The sequence below is a fragment of the Mustela nivalis genome, assembly GCF_964662115.1.
Source record: "Mustela nivalis genome assembly, chromosome: 1".
Taxonomy (NCBI): Eukaryota; Metazoa; Chordata; class Mammalia; order Carnivora; family Mustelidae; genus Mustela; species Mustela nivalis.
The window spans coordinates 157166061-157186219 of record NC_139020.1 but is presented as its reverse complement, the minus strand read 5'-3'; the positions used below and the strand labels follow the sequence as shown (position 1 = coordinate 157186219).

General features: G+C 40.9%; 1 protein-coding gene across 4 annotated transcripts in view; it reads left to right on the top strand.

Moving 5' to 3' along the window:
* Positions 1 to 19201, top strand: part of ZNF197 (zinc finger protein 197) — a 36041-nt gene extending 16840 nt beyond the window's left edge. For 3 of the 4 annotated variants that reach the window (XM_082746126.1, XM_082746125.1, XM_082746124.1), the window contains one exon: positions 16564 to 19201. In XM_082746126.1, the coding sequence (XP_082602252.1) occupies positions 16564 to 18896 (2333 nt within the window). In that variant the 3' untranslated portion in view covers positions 18897 to 19201. Of the gene's footprint in view, positions 1 to 7974; positions 8411 to 16563 lie in introns of those variants that run through there. The other variant, XM_082746127.1, reaches the window with a different exon arrangement.
* The last annotated feature ends 958 nt before the right edge of the window (positions 19202 to 20159 follow it).

The following is a 20159-nucleotide window of genomic DNA, read 5'->3' as shown; positions in this document are numbered from 1 at the left end:
TTTAAGTAAACTCTGTGCCTAATATGAGTCTCCAGCTCACAACATTAGATCGAGTTGCATGCTCTATGACTGAGCCAGCCAGGTGCCCCAAGAATTGCTAATTTTTTTTTAAATTAATTTATTTATTTTCAGAAAAACAGTACTCATTTTTTCACCACACCCAGAGCTTCATGCAATCCGTGCCCTCCATAGTACCCACCACCCGGTACCCCAACCTCCCACCCCTCCACCACTTCAAACCCCTCAGATTGATTTTCGGACTCCATAGTCTCCCATGGTTCTCCTACCCTTCCAATTTCTCCCAACTCCCTTCTCCTCTCTAACACCCCTTGTCCTCCATGCTATTTGTTATGCTCCACAAATAAGTGAGACCATATGATAATTGACTCTCTCTGCTTGACTTATTTCACTCAGCATAATCTCTTCCAGTCCCGTCCATGTTGCTACAAAAGTTGGGTATTCGTCCTTTCTGATGGAGGCATAATACTCCATAATGTATATGGACCACATCTTCCTTATCCATTTGTCCGTTGAAGGACATCTCGGTTCTTTCCATAGTTTGGCGACCGTGGCCATTGCTGCTATAAACATTGGGGTACAGATGGCCCTTCTTTTCACTACATCTGTATCGTTGGGGTAAATACCCAGGAGTGCAATGGCAAAATCATAGGGAAGCTCTATTTTTAATTTCTTGAGGAATCTCCACACTGTTCTCCAAAGAGGCTGCACCAACTTGCATTCCCACCAACAGTGGAAGAGGGTTCCCCTTTCTCCACATCCTCTCCAACACATGTTGTTTCCTGTTTTGTTAATTTTGGCCTTTCTAACTGGTGTAAGGTGATATCTCAATGTGGTTTTAATTTGAATCTCCCTGAGGGCTAGTGACGATGAACATTTTTTCATGTGTCTGGTAGCCATTTGTATGTCTTCATTGGAGAAGTGTCTATTCATATCTTCTGCCCATTTTTTGATATGTTTCCCTGTCTCGTGTGTGTTGAGTTTGAGGAGTTCATTATAGATCCTGGATATCAACCTTTTGTCTGTACTGTCATTTGCAAATATCTTCTCTTATTCCGGGGGTTGCCTCTTTGTTTTGTTGGCTGTTTCCTTTGCTGTGCAGAAGCTTTTGATTTTGATGAAGTCCCAAAAGTTTATTTTCGCTTTAGTTTCCTTTGCCTTTGGAGACATATCTTGAAAGAAGTTGCTGTGGCTGATATCGAAGAGATTACTGCCTATGTTCTCCTCTAGGATTTTGATGGATTCCTGTCTCACATTGAGGTCTTTTATCCATTTTGAGTTGATCTTTGTGTACGGTGTAAGAGAATGGTCGAGTTTCATTCTTCTACTTATAGCTGTCCAGTTTTCCCAGTGCCATTTATTGAAGAGACTGTCTTTTTTCCACTGTATTTTTTTTCCTGTTTTGTCGAAGATTAATTGCCCATAGAGTTGAGGGTCCATATCTGGGCTCTCGACTCTATTCACTGGTCTATGTGTCTGTTTTTATGCCAGTACCATGCTGTCTTGGTGATCACAGCTTTGTAAAAAAGTTGATATCAGGTAACGTGATGCCCCCAGTTTTACTTTTGTTTTTCAACATTTCCTTAGCGATTCGGGGTCTCTTCTAATTCCATACAAATTTTTGGATTATTTAGTCCAGCTCTTTGAAGAATACCGGTGGAATTTTGATCGGAATGGCATTAAAAGTATGGATTGCTCTAGGCAGTATAGACATTTTAACCATGTTTATTCTTCCATGATCGAAGAGCATGGAATGGTCTTCCATCTTTTTGTGTCTTCTTCAATTTCTTTCATGAGTGTTCTGTAGTTCCTCAAGTACAGATCCTTTACCTCTTTTGTTAGGTTTATTCCCAGGTATCTTATGGTTCTTGGTGCTATAGTAAATGGAATCGATTCTCTAATTTCCCTTTCTGTATTTTCATTGTTAGTGTATAAGAAAGCCACTGATTTCTGCACATTGACTTTGTATCCTGCCACGTTGCTGAATTGCTGTATGAGTTCTAGTAGTTTGGGGTTTTGGGTTTTCCATATAAAGAATCATGTCATCGGAGAGGAGAGAGAGTTTGACTTCTTCATTGCCAATTTGAATACCTTTTATTTCTCTTGGTTGTTTGATTGCTGTTGCTAGGACTTCTTATACTATGTAGAACAAGAGTGGTGAAAGTGGGCATCCTTGTCGTATTCCTGATCTCAACGGGAAGGCTGCAAGCTTTTTCCCATTGAGGATGATATTTGCTGTGGGTCTTTCATAGATAGATTTGATGAGGTTCAGGAATGTTCCCTCTATCCCTATACTTTGAAGCGTTTTAATCAGGAACGGATGCTGGATTTTGTCAAATGCTTTTTCTGCATCAACGAGAGGACCATGTGGTTCTTCTCTCTTCTCATATTAATTTGTTCTATCATATTGATTGATTTGCAATGTTGAACCATCCTTGTAGCCCAGGGATGAATCCCACCTGATCATGGTGGGTAATCTTTTTAATGTGCTGTTGGATCCTGTTGGCTAGGATCTTGTTGAGAATCTTAGCATCCATATTCAGCAGTGATATTGGTCTGAAATTCTCCTTTTCGGTAGGGTCTTTGCCTGGTTTGGGGAGCAGGGTAATGCTGGCTTCATAGAAAGAGTCTGGAAGTTTTCCTTCTGCTTCAGTTTTTTGAAAGAGCTTCAGGAGAATATGTGTTATTTCTTCTTTGAAAGTTTGGTAGAATTCCCCAGAGAATCCGTCAGGTCCTGGGCTCTTGATTTTTGGGAGGTTTTTGATCACTGCTTCAATCTCGTTATTAGATATCGGTCTGTTCAGGTTGTCGATTTCTTCCTGGTTCAATTTTGGTAGTTTATAGTTTTCCAGGAATGCATCCATTTCATCTAGGTTGCTGAGCTTATTGGCAATTAACTGTTGATAATAACTTCTGATGATTGTTTCTACTTCCTTGGTGTTCGTTGTGATCTCTCCCTTTTCATTCATAATTTTATGAATTTGGGCTTTCTCTGTTTTCTTTTGGATTAGTGTGGCCAATGGTTTATCGATCTTATTGATTCTTTTAAAAAACCAGCTTCTAGTTTCATTGATATGTTCTACTGTATCTCTGGTTTCTACCTCATTGATCTCAGCTCTAATCTTGATGATTTCCCTTCTTATGTGTGGAGTTGGTTTGATTTGTTGTTGATTCTCCAATTCTTTAAGGTGTAGAGACAGCTGGTGTATTCTGATTTTTCAATTTTTTTGAGGGAGGCATGGATGGCTATGTATTTCCCCCTTAGGACCACCTTTACTATATCCCATAGGTTTTGGACAGAAGTGACTTCATTCTCATTGGTTTCCATGAATTGTTTCAGTTCTTCTTTGATCTCCTGGTTGATCCAAGCATTCTTAAGCAAGGTGGTCTTTAGCTTCCAGGTGTTTGAGTTCCTTCTGAACTTTTCCTTGTGAGTGAGCTCCAGTTTCAAAGCATTGTTATCTGAGAATATGCAGGGAATAATCTCAGTCTTTTGGTATCTGTTGAGTCCTGATTTGTGACCCAGTATGTGGTCTATTCTGGAGAAGGTTCCGTGTGCACTTGAGAAGAATGAGTATTCTGTTGTTTTAGGGTGTAAGGTTCTGTATATATCTATGAGGTCCATCTGGTCCAATGTGTCATTCAATGCTCTTATTTCTTTATTGATTTTCTGCTTCAATGATCTATTTCTGAGAGAGGCGTGTTAAGATCTCCCTAAGATTAGTGTATTCATATCAATATGACTCTTTATCTTGATTAACAGTTTTCTTATGTCTTTGGCTGCTCCCATATTGGGGGCATAGATATTTACAATTGTTAGATCATCTTGGTGGATAGTCCCTTTAAGGATTATGTCCTTAGTTTAGTCTTTAGTTTAAAATCTAACTTACCTGATATGAGAATCACTACCCCAGCCTTCTTTTGAGGCCCATTGGCATGAAAGATGCTTCTCCATACCTTCATTTTCAGTCTGGGTGTATCTTTAGGTTCAAAATGGGTCTCTTGTAGACAACATATGGATGGGTCCTGTCGTTTTATCCAGTCTGCAACCCTGTGCCATTTTATGGGCACATTTAGGCCTTTCACATTGTGGGTGATTATTGATAGATACGTTTTTATTGACATCGAGTTACCTTTGAAGTCTTTCTTTCTGTAGATTGTCTCTATATTTCTGTTCAATGCTATTCTTGGGCTTTTTCTTCCTTTAAAGAAGACCCTTTAATATTTCCTGCAGTATCGGCTTGGTGGTTGCATAGTCTTTTAAACCTTGCCGGTCCTGGAAACCCTTTTTCTCTCCATCCATTTTGAATGTCAGTCTTGCTGGATAAAGTATTCTTGGCTGCCATGTTCTTCTCACTCAGTGCCCTGAATATATCTTGCCAGCCCTTTCTGGCTTGCCAGGTCTCTGTGGACAGGTCGGACGTTATTCTGATAGGGTTTCCTCTGTATGTAAGGATCTTCTTTGTCCTAGCTGCTTTCAAGGGGTTCTGCCTACAATTATAATTCTTTATTCTTATATTCGGTGTCTTGAGGACTTTCAATAATCTGTAATCTTGGGGGGAAACCTTTTGGCCTCTAGAACACGAACGCTGGTTCCATTCATGAGATTTGGAAAATTTTCATGAAGAACTTGTTCCACTATATCTTCTAGACTTCTTTCTTTCTCCTCCCTTTCCAGGATTCCAATAATTCTGATGTTGGAATGCTTCATGGCATCTTTTGTTTCCCTGATTCTGTTTTTGTGGTTTCTAAGCTGTTTGTTCTAGGCTTCCTCCTGATCCTTTCTCTCTATCTGTTTGTCTTCCAGATCACTAATTCTATCTTCTGTCTCAGTTACCCTAACTTTGAGAGAGTTTAGATTAGAATGGAACTCCTTGAGAGCATTGTGAACCTCCTCCCTGGTAGCTTTACGCTCCGCTCTAACATTGTGAACATCCTGTCTGGTCACTTTCAGTTAGGTCCTAGTCAATTCCATTTGGTCATCCATGGCTTTCTCCAACCTAGCTATTACCTGGATAATTGTTAGCCTAAATTCTCTTTCCTACATATTGTCTATGTTGATAGCCGTTAGCTCTGTTGCAGAAGGTCCATCCTCTGTATTTTTCTTCTGTTGGGCATTCCTCCTCCTAGTTATTTTGGTGGGAGATGACTGAACAGATGTAGCTGGATGTATCAACTGTGGTGCAGACAAGGTGCACCCTGGAACACTTCTGAGCAATCAGGATTCCCCATCCAAACGAGAGACAAAAGAAAAAAAAAAAAAGAATAAGAAAAAGAAAACAAAACAAAACAAAAAAAAGAGAGAGAAAGACAGGAAAGAAAGGGAAGATGAAAGAGAAGGTTCAGCCCAGATGGGCCCCAAGGTAAGATTTATGAAGTAGACAAACAAAAAGACACAAAAAGACTGATACAAGTATATGACAAGAGAAAAAAAAAATATGCAAATAAAGGAAGAACCTCGTCCAAAAGAATCCCAAGTGTAAGATTTATATGCTATCAGGACAAACACAAAAACACAGAAACACTGGTGGAAGAAGAAGATGAGAGAGTTCTTATAAATTCTCAGTGTGTGTGAGGAAGGTTGTTTTGATTCTTCCTGGATGTATCTTGATATATTTGTTAAAGGACTCAAATTTCCTAAGATAAAGGGGATTAAAAATTGGTTTCCCTATAGGGGTAGTATTGATTGGGGAAAGGGGATTACTTTGAAGTTTAACTCTATATGAATATTAGAGGATAAAAATAAAAAGGAATAAACTAGACTAAACTAAAATTTTTAAAAAAGGAATTCAAAAACTAAAAATGCAAAAGAAAAACATAGGTGTATACATTAAAAAGTTCAGGTTAGAAGGGTATTATGGAATTTGATGTACTGTACACCTAGCGCGTTGTGATGGTAAATAGGTTAAAAAAAATTACCTATGTGTTAAAAAAAAAAAAAAATGTTCCGGAATAGGGGGAATGAGTCAACAATACAAGTTTTCCTATGAAGGTAGTGGTGGTTCTCTTGTAGTCCTTTTTTTTTCTCTCTTTTTTTTTCTTTCTTGGTTTTCTGGGGGAGGGGCCTGCCACGTGGGTTGTCAGTCAATGATGTTTCCTGAGTTAAGTCCTCCCACCCCCCTCAAGGGGGTGGGCTCTGAGGAAACTGGTGTTTTTTAGGCTTTTGTTCTCTGGCGGTTTTTATGCTTGTTCACTTTTTTTTTCTCTCACCTTGACTGCCTTTGATGGTTTTTGTAGTTTTAGAGGAAAACAAACTGCACCCTGATCTTCCTCTCAGAGAGAAGCCTCCGTCTGGGTGCAGAGCCTAAATAAGTTCTCCCTTGGCTGCTGCAGGATCCAAGTTGCAGACCCTGGGGGTGCAGGATCTTTTGCTTGTACCCAAAGGCAAGGCAGTGGCGGCTGTCTGGGAGCTCCCGACCACCAGAGAGGTTCCAAGCAGGGATCGCACACTGAGATTTTGCCACTGGCCCGGGCTGGGAGTGCCTGGTCTTGCTGGGTCTAAGAGTGCCCGGCTTGCGCGCACCTCTTTCAGAGGTGGCTATGGGTCATGCACGCATCTCAGGCACTGAGAACGGGGCACAGGTCCGAGAGCACCAAGCTGGGCTCTCTCACCAGGTTGCGCACCTCTGTCAGGGGAGAGTTTGCGGCTCGTGGCTTAGGCTTTGAAACAATGGCGCGGGTCAAAGAGCGCCGGCCGGGCCTTTGTAACTCTCTCAGGGGAGCATGAGGGGCGTGCGCGCGTATCTCAGGCTTTGTAGCAGGGCTCGCGCGTTCTGCCAACCTGTGTGGCTCCCATCCCCTCACAGGAGTTAGAACCCACGCATTCTCGGGCGCTCTGGAGGCTTAGGGACCAAGACCTGGTTTCTCCGCTGCACTCTCTCTGCCTCAGCACCGGGGAGGCTGTCCTGGGACCGGGGACTTAAGCCCCTGTCCCTAGCCTCCCCGATTCCCACCCCCCCATCCTTTGCTCTTTGGGAGTGCTTCCAACCAGTCTCAAGTTAATGCCGGTCCCCAGATGCGGGGCACTCTTGCTTGTATTGGGGTATTACTTTCCAGCCAGTCGCCTCTGGTGGCTCCCTCCCCCTTTTGTTTATCTAACGATCACAGTCTGCCGCCATTCCCATTTTGCTTTATCTGCCCACTGGCGTCTTCTGCCCCTGTAGAGATCCAGACGTGTATAATTCTGATCTCAGGCTGATTTCATGGGCGAATGGAGTTCTTTGGTAGGTAATCAGCTCACTTTGGGGTACCCGCTAAAAAGGCGCCTCCTCCTACTCCCCTGCCATCTTGTCCCCCATCCCCGAATTGCTAATTTTTTAACCATTTTTCATCTCAATTAACCACTTGTAGCACTTCTGATGAAATTCTTGAACCTAGGTGAGGTTCGGAGCCGACGGCTAAAGAAAGAATTCTTAAGACGTCTCTGGTGCAAAAAGGTGGTTTATTAGAGCATGGGGACAGGACCCGTGGGCAGGCAGAGATGCAGCTGCCCCGGGTTGTGAGGAGTGGCTGGTTATATATACAGGAGTTGGGTAGGTGAGGACAAAGGGTTGTTCAGAAGGGCTATTGGGGTAAAGAAGACTGTCAGGATATTGAAGGCCTGGTTACTATCAAGCCAAGGCCACTTTCCCTCTAATGAGGCACTAACATAAAGACAATTGGGAGTCTCCTGGTGGAATGTTACATTCCTGCTATCAAACGTCCTTGTTAGTGAGATTTAGGTTTTAAAAGAAATTTAACTTTATTTACTTTTCCTTCTACCTCCGTCTCCTTCGGTTTTTTATGGAGGGGAGTGTGACGTTAGGGTTTGAGGAACTGAGTTCTGTGTTTTTGGAAATTGGGCTATTGATAAGGCAACTTCTTTGTTGTAAATCTCAAGGACATTTGTAAACCAAGAGAGACTCCTGCCTTGCAGGACTGTGATCCCTGCAAGTTAACTATTTGTTCTTCTTTTAGGGCAGTCAGGGGTGCCTGTGGAATGTCACACATATTACCAAGGGGAGTGGGTGGAGAGGGGGTGCAAGGCACCAGCCCCTGCTCCATCCTCAGCCAGCCTCCTGCTCCCTCATCATTCCCCCCTGAACAATTTTGACCCTTAAATCTTTAAGGTGGTTGAAGGTGGAAGGTCTCATCTTCTGTAACTTCTTCCTGCTGGATAGGGGCGTAGAGCTGTCCCTACCTACTCGGGTCAACATTGATCAGTGGAGGAATATATAGGGGAGTTACAAAAGGTGGAGGCAGCTGAATCCAGCGCTGACAGTGAAGAAGTGACGTTGTGCGTGGTAAGGATCATCTGCCATGGTGAAGTCATTGCAGCAATGGAGTCTCAGCACCAAGTAGAGAAACACTGAACAAAGCAACATATTAAGGTTAATAAGGCGATAAGAATGAGAAGCCCAAGAAGGAGATTCCTAATTGTTGGTCATAGTCCTCCTTCAAACCAGGAACTTAACCTTTCACTGAGAGAGAAGGATCTTGTAGGGCCTTAATCTGGGTATTCATATCTTAGTTCTGTGAGTTTTGTGGTAGTGTGGGATGAACACACAACATTCTGCTTTGATAATTGTGCATGTTCCACCCTGTGCTGCTGTCAGGACATCTAAGGCCATCCTATTCTGTAGGACTGCCTTGTGTATTTGTGAAACTTCGGTATTTAGTAGGGAGATGCTGTTTAGAGAGTCATTGAGTGCCTTTGTAGTGTATTTATTAAGGGCTTCTACATGCCACATGACATCCTCTAGTCCCGCAATGGAAGAAAAATGGATGCTAAGTGATCATACCATTTAAAAACAGATCATGTCCATCTTTGTTTCAAGTTGGGGAGATTAGCTGGGGTTGTAATGGTTTTAGTAATGCGCCCATGAATCCAGGCAAATCCTAAAGTACAGCGACCTATCCACCCTGGAGGAAGCCAGGGCCACAGGTTGGTTCTACATATCCAGTGGGTTCCATTTGGAGCTGGCCATCTAATGCCAGGTCGCCTTGCCCAGTCAGTAGCAAACTAGTCAGTAGCCTGGAGTACTATTACTTGGGAACACATTTCTAGTGAGCCATCCCAGATATCATGCGTTCTTTGCCCAAGTATCACTCGTATGATTTCTTTGTTCCCAGCATAAAATTGCCTTCTGACTGAGCCGTCCAATTGTGGGTGTAAGCCACAGATATGTATCCCAGATTTGATATATGCCATCCTTAGTATAGCGATAAGGAGGGTTTTGTAACTTAGGCCCATATTTGATTGGGGAGTTATGGCTTGATAGCATCCCCTTTCCTTCCAAATAGCTACATGGGCATGTAGTACCAGGAAGGCATATTTGGAGTCAGTATAAATGTTAATTCTTAGGCTTTGGCAATTGCAAAGTGCTAGTGAGCACTATGGCATACCTAGCTTATCTTATTTTTTCTATGAAAACTGCTGTTATCAGAAAACCAACTGTCATTCATATTTTTAGCAGGGGCATCTTAAATCTGGACCAATAGAGTAAGCAAGATCAATAACCTCTGAACATTTTTGCTCTATAGAGAAAGAAGTACAGTGGTCAGGTTCAGGCATACAGGTAACTAGGTTTAATGTTTGACAAGTTTTAAGTATTATTTCTGGCATATCTGTTAGTGTAGCCCAGTATTTAATAAGTTGGCCTCCATCATCCATGGGTGGCCTTTGGCTTCTAAGACAAATCTGGACCTGATGTGACATCATTACAGTCAGGGACTGTCCCATAGTGAGCTTTGAGGCTCTTTTATGAGGGCGGCTGTTCTAGGTTTTGCTAAAGCATCTATTTGCAATTGCACCTCAACAGAGGTGGCCTCCAGGATAAATATGACTAAGGGATGAAACCAATAAGACGACCTTTGAGTGGTCCAGCCTTAACAATATCCTGATTACAGAGGATCATTGTCAAGTGGGAGAAAACTTGTCAAGAGATAAGGGGAGTCCCCCATGCATCATACAATCCACTCATAAACAAAGTGGGGTCATCCATTGTCTCCACAAGTCCATAGTTAATCCTATGGAGTGCAATAGGCTGGCTTTTAGGCAATATCATTATCCCAGCCACACATAAGGTGTTAGTTAAGTTATACAATTGTAGGGGAATCAATCCCATTTTCCAGTTGTTTAATCATGTGTGAGGGGGTTCTACTAATATCCCCACAAAATAAAAAAGCAAGAAGATCATCTAAATGAGCTAATGTGTAAATTCTCTGAAGTTTACCTCAAATTGTTTAGCTTAGGTAAACAAACATTTAAAGACAATCAAATCTAGAATTTAACATCCATAAAGGTGTGTTACTAAAACATAATTTTTCTCTCTAAAATAACCCTCATTTACAGAGATAGCCAAATCAGGACTAATTCACTTGTGAAACAAGTCCAGTTTTTACAAACTTGGCCTAATTATTTAGATAAGCTCAGCAAGAACAGTGAGTGTGATCAATAGATCTTTTAGCATCTGCTTTGCTGGAACTTTTTATAAGGAATCTCTAGGTTGAACTTTTAGTAGCCTCTCTGGGCCAGAAGCCAAGCCCTGTACTTGCCATCAGGCATGCCTGCAATACCTGTCGATTTGGGCGAATTCCTCTTCTGAGGCTGCACCTACCAAGGAGTGACATTCTTTACTCACCTGGTGAGGCTGCTAGGAACTCTGTAAGCAAGGTATCAGGCCAGCAGTCCCAAGGGGCCTTATGGCTCCAGGTTTCATAAAGTCAACCTTAGTTCCTTTAAACTGTCTGTTCATATCTGAGTCTTTTCAAATATGACATCCCAGTCAAATGGTGTTTCCAATGGTGTCCTGTTACAAGGAGAACAGATTCTTATTGAACTTATGCAAATGACTGATTGCCATGGAAGAATGCTTACTGAGACCTTTGGTTTCAGAGGGTTCATATAGAGAGAAAATTTGAATGCCTTGAGCACTTTTACATCTCTGTAAGTTACAGATAACTTAAGAAAAAGTATCCCTAGTCTGGAAGAGCAAACATTAGAGAGAACCGGCAATGTTTAAAATAAGACAAAACATTAAGAGACACAACACTATAATCTTTTAGTTCATTTAGTCCCATGTTACTAAATCTGGTGAATGCGGCTTTAGTCAGTTTTGGAAATTCTTACCCATTTCAGTTTTAGGATTTTCAAGTATATCAAATATCTGTATTTGTCCTGAAAGTCCTTTATAGGAATCTCCTTGAAGATAAAACTCATTTTACAAGAAAATTAAAACAATATAAATGACAAAAACTCAGAATGGATATGGTTAGAGCTAAAGAGACATGGGAGTTTACAATTTAGCTGCAAGAAAATCAGGTTACAATTTCTGTGACACATAACATTCCCATAATTACAATATTAAGCGATGATCTCTCAAAACATTAAAACTTTAGGAAGTGCATAGAATCTCTAGAATAGTTATAGCATTTTCCCAAATGTAACCCAAGGTTTATCACTGGTTCAGAAGTACTTCATAAGCAACTTCACGTATCAAGGAAAAGCCCGAGTTAAAGAGATTTACAATTTAAATTTTGTCAACATTTGCTAAAATCTTAGGAAGTTTTAAAGCACATGCCTAAATATAATTAGGGATGTTAAACACCTGATAAAACAAAACATAGAAACTGGTTTTTCTGGGAAGGCAAAGAAAAAACCATTTACATTTCTTAACAGCAGCTCAATTGATCTAAGAAAACATTGTCCTTTTGAACAGAGACAATTTCAGTCTTGTACCAATGTACCTTTAAAACCCATTTATTTCGATCTTAGTCCATTCTGGACCATAGCTAAAATTCCTTTTCTGAAGATTTCCCTTCACAAACCTTCTACAACTTTCCTTTGCATTCAGGTTTTGTTCCAAGCCATTTCCTTCCAAACAACCATCTCATTTAGGACAAAAATTACCTTTAATTTTTAATAAAATGCATTTCCCTTCTTTAAATCTTTCTTACATATCATCTACTTTCCTGCAGAGTTTCCCTTATTTCCATCAGTCTTAGTTACACTAAGCAGAACTTTGTATTCTTAGAAACACCTTTAGTTATTAACCGATTGTGAACTGTTACAACAGAATTCTTCAGGTGGCAATTTATGAATCAGTTAAGTGGAAAACAAATTTACCAACAGATTTAAATACTCTTAGTTTCTTTGCAGTAAGAAGTCAAAAGCACAAACCTACATCCAGTAATTAACTACTTAGCATTTTATCCTGTTTGGTTAAGACCTAGATGTCCACAATTTAATTCCATTTGTCATCCAAGCAAAACTTTAAAACTTTCAGATTACCAAAGACTTTGAAAGTTACTTTAGCAATTACCCATTAAAACTTTGAGACAGACAATTAACCATCAGTTTAGTCATTTCTTTACTAACAAATTTTAACAAATAACATGAGCTTATTTAACCTTCAGTAAACTTCCAAGTTTCATATTATTGCTGATAACTTAAAAGACACATCTTATCTTAATTAAACCAACAAACTTAACTTAGTTCCAATACTGATTTATGTTCCACCTGGACCCACTCCACTTTGAATGTTTACCTGAGACATGGTTGGGAGGATCTGGAGTGGGGGTGTTAGGTCCAGGGGGTGCTCTTCTTGTTCCATGACAGTGGAGAGAGAAGGAGCCGTGGTGCATGATCTAGAAGCTAGTCATACAGGCTGCACACACGTTGGTGCAGAAACAGTAGGGGGAAACAAAGGAAACAAAGGAAACAGAGGAAACAAAGTGCTGCCAGGAGGCAGAGAAAGGATTCCCGGTTTTAGAGCTCCTAAGGCCCAACAGAGGAGCAGACGCCATGCTTTCCCACCAGCAAGGGAGGAGGGGTTAAGCAGTCCATGTCGGCCAGAGAACACAGGGAAACTTCCCCGAAACAAAGAGAGTTTCGGCAGCTGCTTGGGAATATTCCTTATGGTCTCTGTCTCGAGTTAGACTAACCCCAGTTGGCTCCAGTTATAGCCATTAACACGGGAAGTGAGTGAGGGAGAAGCCCCCACATCTATTAGGAGAAACAGAGAGAAATAAAGCCAGAGTCCCCTTTGCTAGGGATGGCCCAGCAACCTGGGTTTACTAGAAGAAGGCTTATTTACATAATTTCCATCCGATATGTCAGGAGAAAGTTTACTAGCTGACTCATTTGGGCAAACACATTCCGCAAAAGCCCCTTACTTGGGGTCCTGGTGCAGAGCAATGAAGGCCTAGGTATGAGCGGTGAAGGTATCCTAGGTCCATTTGCCCTGCTTCCTGCAGAGGAGATCTAACTGATAGATCCCACTGAGGCCATGTAGTGTTACAGGAGCTCAGTCCTTTCCTAAGTTTTGCAATCCAAATTATTTCCAGTGGATTAAAAGGCACCCCAAGGTAGAGTCCTTGGGAACTGAGGAAGCCTACTGAGGCCATGCTTCCAGAAAAGTAAAGAAGGTCCATTACCAAATCCCCCCTGACTCCTGGGTAGCGTCCCACGCAGGATATGTCAGAGGTTCCTGTGTGTCAAAAGCGACCAGAGGCGTATCGCTATTGAGCACCATCCTGCCTTCCCTGGGAAGACATTCCTGCCATAAAAGGCCCTGGAGGGGTGCCGGCGTCCCTCCACTTCCCCATTGCATCCTAGGCTGCTGATGGGTGCCTGGTGAATGGACCAAAACGCTGTGCCATGCCATGCTCATTGTCTGTCCTGAAGACTGCATACTGTTTTGCCATTTTAACCCATGGAAATACTAGAAAAGTTTGGCAAGGGGAAATTACCCAATTTCATAGCTTTAACCGGTTTGCAGACGACACTGACGAGAAACAGTAAAGACTGAAATCCATCATGGTCTAAGCAACATTCCAACACATGTGGTCCTTACAGCCAACTTCCCTAGGAAACGGTCCCCGGTTGCGTTTTAATTCAATCGGGTACTGGTTTTGGCCGGCTCCCAGTAGAGGTCTCGCGGCCAGAAGTGGCTAGACCAGGGATGTGGAGGGGATCACATTAGATCAATCAGGAGGAAACCTCACACGGGAGTCTTAAGATTGGCAGCCGTCCTGGTGACTTAGTTGTCTGTCCCGTGCCCAAGAGAGACAACTTTATACAAGAACAGGAATAAAGAGAGGCCATCAAGTTTCTGGGTTCTATTGCTATTCCGGCCAGGGTACTAACTTACAGCCAAAAGGCAGACGCTCTCCTCACTGTAGAGTAGCCACGGGCTAGAGGATTGCAGCCTGAGCAATTGACATGCAAGTGTTCCAATAAGACCATACTCCCTGAAAAGCCCCTGAAACGAGAGTAAAGGAAGAAGAGAGGGAATACTTACCACTTTTGCACCGAAGCTCAGAGTCCAAATGTGAACTCACACACCTCCTGGCTGGCTCGCCAAAATGATGACGTTCTTGAACCTAGGTGAGGTTCGGTGGGGTGAGGTTCGGAGCCGATGGTTAAAGAAAGAATTCTTAAGACGTCTCTGGTGCAAAAAGGTGGTTTATTAGAGCATGGGGACAGGACCCGTGGGCAGGCAGAGATGCAGCTGCCCCGGGTTGTGAGGAGTGGCTGGTTATATATACAGGAGTTGGGTAGGTGAGGACAAAGGGTTGTTCAGAAGGGCTATTGGGGTAAAGAAGACTGTCAGGATATTGAAGGCCTGGTTACTATCAAGCCAAGGCCACTTTCCCTCTAATGAGGCACTAACATAAAGACAATTGGGAGTCTCCTGGTGGAATGTTACATTCCTGCTATCAAACGTCCTTGTTAGTGAGATTTAGGTTTTAAAAGAAATTTAACTTTATTTACTTTTCCTTCTACCTCCGTCTCCTTCGGTTTTTTATGGAGGGGAGTGTGACGTTAGGGCTTGAGGAACTGAGTTATGTATCTTTGGAAATTGGGCTATTGATAAGGCAACTTCTTTGTTGTAAATCTCAAGGACATTTGTAAACCAAGAGAGACTCCTTCTTTGCAGGACTGTGATCTCTGCAAGTTAACTATTTGTTCTTCTTTTAGGGCAGTCAGGGGTGCCTGTGGAATGTCACACATATTACCAAGGGGAGTGGGTGGAGAGGGGGTGCAAGGCACCAGCCCCTGCTCCATCCTCAGCCAGCCTCCTGCTCCCTCATCACTTCCACTTCTTAAAAGCATTTCTAAGTCTTTAAAACACTTCTACTTGCTTAAAGAGAACTTTCCTGAAACCAGCATCTGGCTTAAACTGTGAAGCCACTCCATCCAATCACTGTGAATGAGGAAACTGGAATACCAATATTGGATAGGACACATGCCTATCCCTATAGTCAGATGAGGCAGTGTGATTGGCAGTCTTGCCTGAATCCTGGAGAAAGGGACATCCTGGAGAAACTGGCCTAAGAATGTAGTTCAAGTTGACATTTACTAGGTTTTTTCCTATCCTCACCCTCTCATAAATTAAATTTATAATGGAATAAAATAGCTGTTTCTTTCCTGTGTGTTTTCTTTCTATTTGTCTAGAAGAACAGTGTTGTTATCCACTAATAGAAGATAATACCACTATTATTCACATTATTTACTTACTAGATAATTTGGGGAACAAATACATAATTTGTCCTTATATTTGAATGGTGAAAGTAAGTTGCCAAAACATTTCAAAAAGATTAATTTCTCATTTTACCATATTCGAGAATGTGGAGTAGAAAGGGACTGGCAGTTCACTAGTTCAGCCACATCATTTTATAGATGCATTATGTTTTTAAAATGTCTCAATTTTTTTTTCTGTTCTGTATTTCTCTATGTATATTTTAAGATTTCATTTATTTGAAATCTTAATGAAATCTTGTTAGAGAACAAGCAGGGGAATGGAGAAGGATAAGCAGACTCCATCCTGAGTGCAAAGCCCATTGTGGGGCTCAATCTCATGACCCTGAGATCATGAGCTGAGCTGAAATCAAGAGTCAGATGCTTAACCAACTGAGCCACCCAGGCAGCCCCCTTCCTTTTTGTATTTAATTGAATCTAACTCAGTCCTGGTGTTTTCCATTTCTCAATTTTAAAAGGAATAGTGGGTATAGATAAATTCTAAGCATTAAGTTGCTTTTTAGTGATTTTTTCCCGATAGGTTACTTGCTTTCTAGTAATTAAAAAGTGTTTGTGCACTTGACTCTTCAAAAATTAAAGATTATTTTAGGGTCCTAAAGTATATTTTCTCTCCATTAGAGTTTCCACCATCCTAGCAGGAAGAAAATAAAGAGACAGTCCTTTTTAAGCCAAATGAGTCTCCCTGTTCCATTCATCTTCCTGAGCTTCATGGTCTGAACCACCTACACATGATCCCATGTTCTCTCTCTGGTTCTTCCTTACATCTGTTTACTCAATATCATTTATATTTTAACATCTGTTCCATGATGACAGAGAGCTTAGAATGTCTGAGTGAGTTTTGTGTTAAAACACAATCTTGTCAGTGTAGTATTCTGCTTTGTGCTTTCGTTTAATGAAAAGTATCTTCTTTTTGTATTCATATAAAAATGTACCCTACTGGCTTGTTTTAAAGTCATTTGAAGATCTTGTTCTCACTAACACAGGGACATGGTAACATTTGCATTTTTAATTCCTTTTACCAGAATGGGAGACCATGACTGAGAATGAGGAGGTGACACCAAAGCCAAGCATTTCTCAAAGAGCTGATTCTCAGAAAGGAACAGCCAAAAGACTTCAGGGAGGCGTTCCTCAGAACCTTGATTTTGAGGAAGCTTGTGAATGGCAAGTTTTGGCAAGTCATTGGGGAACTAAAACAGGGGAAATAGATACCCTAAAGAAAGTTTCTGTCTGTGAAAGAGATAAGAAGAAAAGGACTCTACCAGAAAAGCAAGGCCAGAAGTGGAAGGAATTTGGAGAAAGCTTGACTTCAGGTTCTGCTCTTTCTGAAAGTTTAATAGGTACTGAAGGAAAGAAGTTTTATAAATGTGATATATGTTGTAAACATTTCAGTAAAATCTCCCATCTTATAAACCATCGGAGAATCCATACTGGTGAAAAACCTCATAAATGTAAGGAGTGTGGAAAAGGCTTTATTCAGCGTTCAAGCCTTCTAATGCATTTACGGAACCATTCTGGGGAGAAACCTTATAAATGTAATGAATGTGGGAAAGCCTTCTCTCAGAGTGCTTACCTTCTAAACCATCAGAGAATCCACACTGGGGAGAAGCCTTATAAATGCAAGGAGTGTGGAAAGGGCTTCTATAGGCATTCAGGCCTTATTATACATCTAAGGCGCCATTCTGGGGAGAGACCTTATAAATGTAATGAATGTGGGAAAGTTTTCTCTCAGAATGCTTACCTCATTGACCATCAGAGGCTCCACAAAGGGGAAGAACCTTATAAATGTAACAAGTGTCAGAAAGCTTTTATTCTGAAGAAGAGCCTCATTCTGCACCAGAGAATCCACTCTGGGGAAAAACCCTATAAATGTGATGAATGTGGAAAAACCTTTGCTCAGACCACTTACCTTGTTGACCATCAGCGGCTCCACAGTGCAGAGAACCCATACAAGTGTAAAGAATGTGGAAAAGTTTTCATTCGAAGCAAAAGCCTCCTCTTACACCAGAGAGTTCACACAGAAAAGAAGACTTTTGGTTGCAAAAAATGTGGGAAAATTTTCAATTCAAAATCAAACCTCATTGACCATAAGAGGATGCATAGCAGAGAGAAGCCATATAAATGTACTGAATGTGGGAAAGCCTTCACTCAGAGTGCTTACCTTTTTGACCATCAGAGACTCCACAATGGAGAGAAACCTTATGAATGTAATGAGTGTGGGAAAGTTTTCATTCTAAAGAAGAGCCTCATTTTACATCAGAGGTTCCATACTGGAGAGAATCTCTATGAATGTAAAGACTGTGGGAAGGTCTTTGGTTCTAACAGAAACCTGATTGACCATGAGAGACTACACAATGGGGAAAAGCCCTATGAATGTCGAGAGTGTGGGAAGACTTTTATCATGAGCAAAAGCTTCATGGTCCATCAGAAACTACATACACAGGAGAAATCCTACAAATGTGAGGATTGTGGGAAGGCTTTTAGTTATAATTCAAGCCTGCTAGTACATCGGAGAATCCACACTGGAGAAAAGCCCTTTGAATGCAGTGAATGTGGAAGAGCTTTCAGTTCTAACAGAAACCTCATTGAACATAAGAGAATCCACAGTGGTGAAAAACCCTATGAGTGTAATGAGTGTGGTAAATGCTTCATTTTGAAGAAAAGCCTCATTGGACATCAGCGGATTCATACAAGGGAAAAATCTTATAAATGCAGTGACTGTGGGAAAGTCTTCAGTTACCGTTCAAACCTTATAGCGCATCAGAGAATCCACACTGGTGAGAAGCCCTATGCATGTAATGAGTGTGGGAAAGGCTTTACTTACAACAGAAACCTTATTGAACATCAGAGAATTCACAGTGGGGAAAAAACCTATGAATGTCATATATGTAGAAAAGTTCTTACCTCTAGTAGAAATCTTATGGTACATCAAAGAATCCATACTGGAGAGAAGCCTTATAAATGTAATGAGTGTGGAAAAGACTTCAGTCAGAATAAAAACCTTGTTGTACATCAGAGGATGCACACTGGGGAAAAACCATATGAATGTGAGAAGTGTAGAAAATCTTTTACTTCTAAGAGGAATTTAGTTGGCCACCAGAGAATCCATACAGGGGAGAAACCATATGGGTGTAATGATTGTAGTAAAGTTTTTAGGCAGAGAAAAAACCTTACTGTACATCAGAAAATTCATACAGATGGAAAACTTTGTGAATGTGATGAGTCTGAAAAAGAATTCTCTCAGACTTCAAACCTTCCTCTTCAACAAGAAATCCACACTGTGAAGGAATTCTCTTGGTTCCAAAATGCCAATGAGTCAAAGAGAGATCCAGAAACTCTAATGTCATTTGTAAAATAGGATAGAATCCCTGCCTACTTAAGTAACTGTTAGACAAATGCCAGTATATGGTCCTTGCAAGGAAAAAATTCATGATTGAAAACAAGCAGTTTTCATGTGAAAGAAAGCTAATCTAGACTTTCAAGACTACAAAAAACATAAACCAAATTCTAGTTAAAGAATGCTATGTCTTAGACCATTTGTTATGACTCTGGAAAGGGACCTTAGAGCACTTGAAGACTGAAGAAGCTCATGAGATGTAATGATGTAGTTGTAAATGATAACAAAAATATCTTTGTATTAAAAAGTGGACATTGTTTCTGAAACGGTGTATATTGTACATTTTTAAAATAGCATCACTGCTACAAAAAGTCTCTGTTGACTGTATGATCAAGGCATGTCAGACATGGAGTTGAGTGGGCAAGAGTCTGCAGATTGAGGACAACTTAAGAGTATTAGATTTGGAATTAGAAGACTGAGGTTTAGGTCCTGGTTCTTTCTCTTACTAGCTATGTAATGTTGTTAAGTCAGCCTCTAGGCCTCAGTATCTCTGTCAGTCAAATGTTGACCTACCTCAGTGGGTTTGAGGATTAAGTGAAAATCTGTTTGTGAACAAACTTTGTGAAATAATTTAGTTGTCGATGAAGTTGAGTAAAAGAGGTATGGTCAAAATCTAGAACATGGTACAATGTAATGTTTGCTCATCATGTCAATATTAGGGCTCTGGGAACTTCAAAAATATTCATATTTATAGTAAGAGGAAGTATGGTAAATAGCCAACTTTATATTTAGTAGTCTAAGAAGACTTTTTAAAAAATAGTTTTCAGAATTTTGATGGGATTAATGGATAATATGCCTATTGTGTTTTGATGGTGAAATACTGGCTTTTATGGAAAAACATTATTATGTCCATCTGTTAACACTGATGCCAAGGAATACTATTTTTCAACCTTCAAATTTGAAACCTGGCAGATATAGAATGTCAAAATGGAAGGACAGTCCTATGTTGCTTTCTTTGTTTATAGGGAAAAATCCTCAACTCCAACCTCTGAGTTAATGATTTCTGCCATTTCATTCTCAATTCTAATGTACATTTCACCATTGCTGACATATGAAAGCTTGTTACTCAAAGATTCTGTTCCAGTACTCAACTTACTACGTAAGTTTCACACAGAATCAATTCCTTAAAGCTCTGATTAAATCAATTAAGAATCCACCCTCTGGTCAGGCCCATTACTGCCTGTGAACAAATCATTCATTCAGTCTTTTCTCTTTTGTACATTT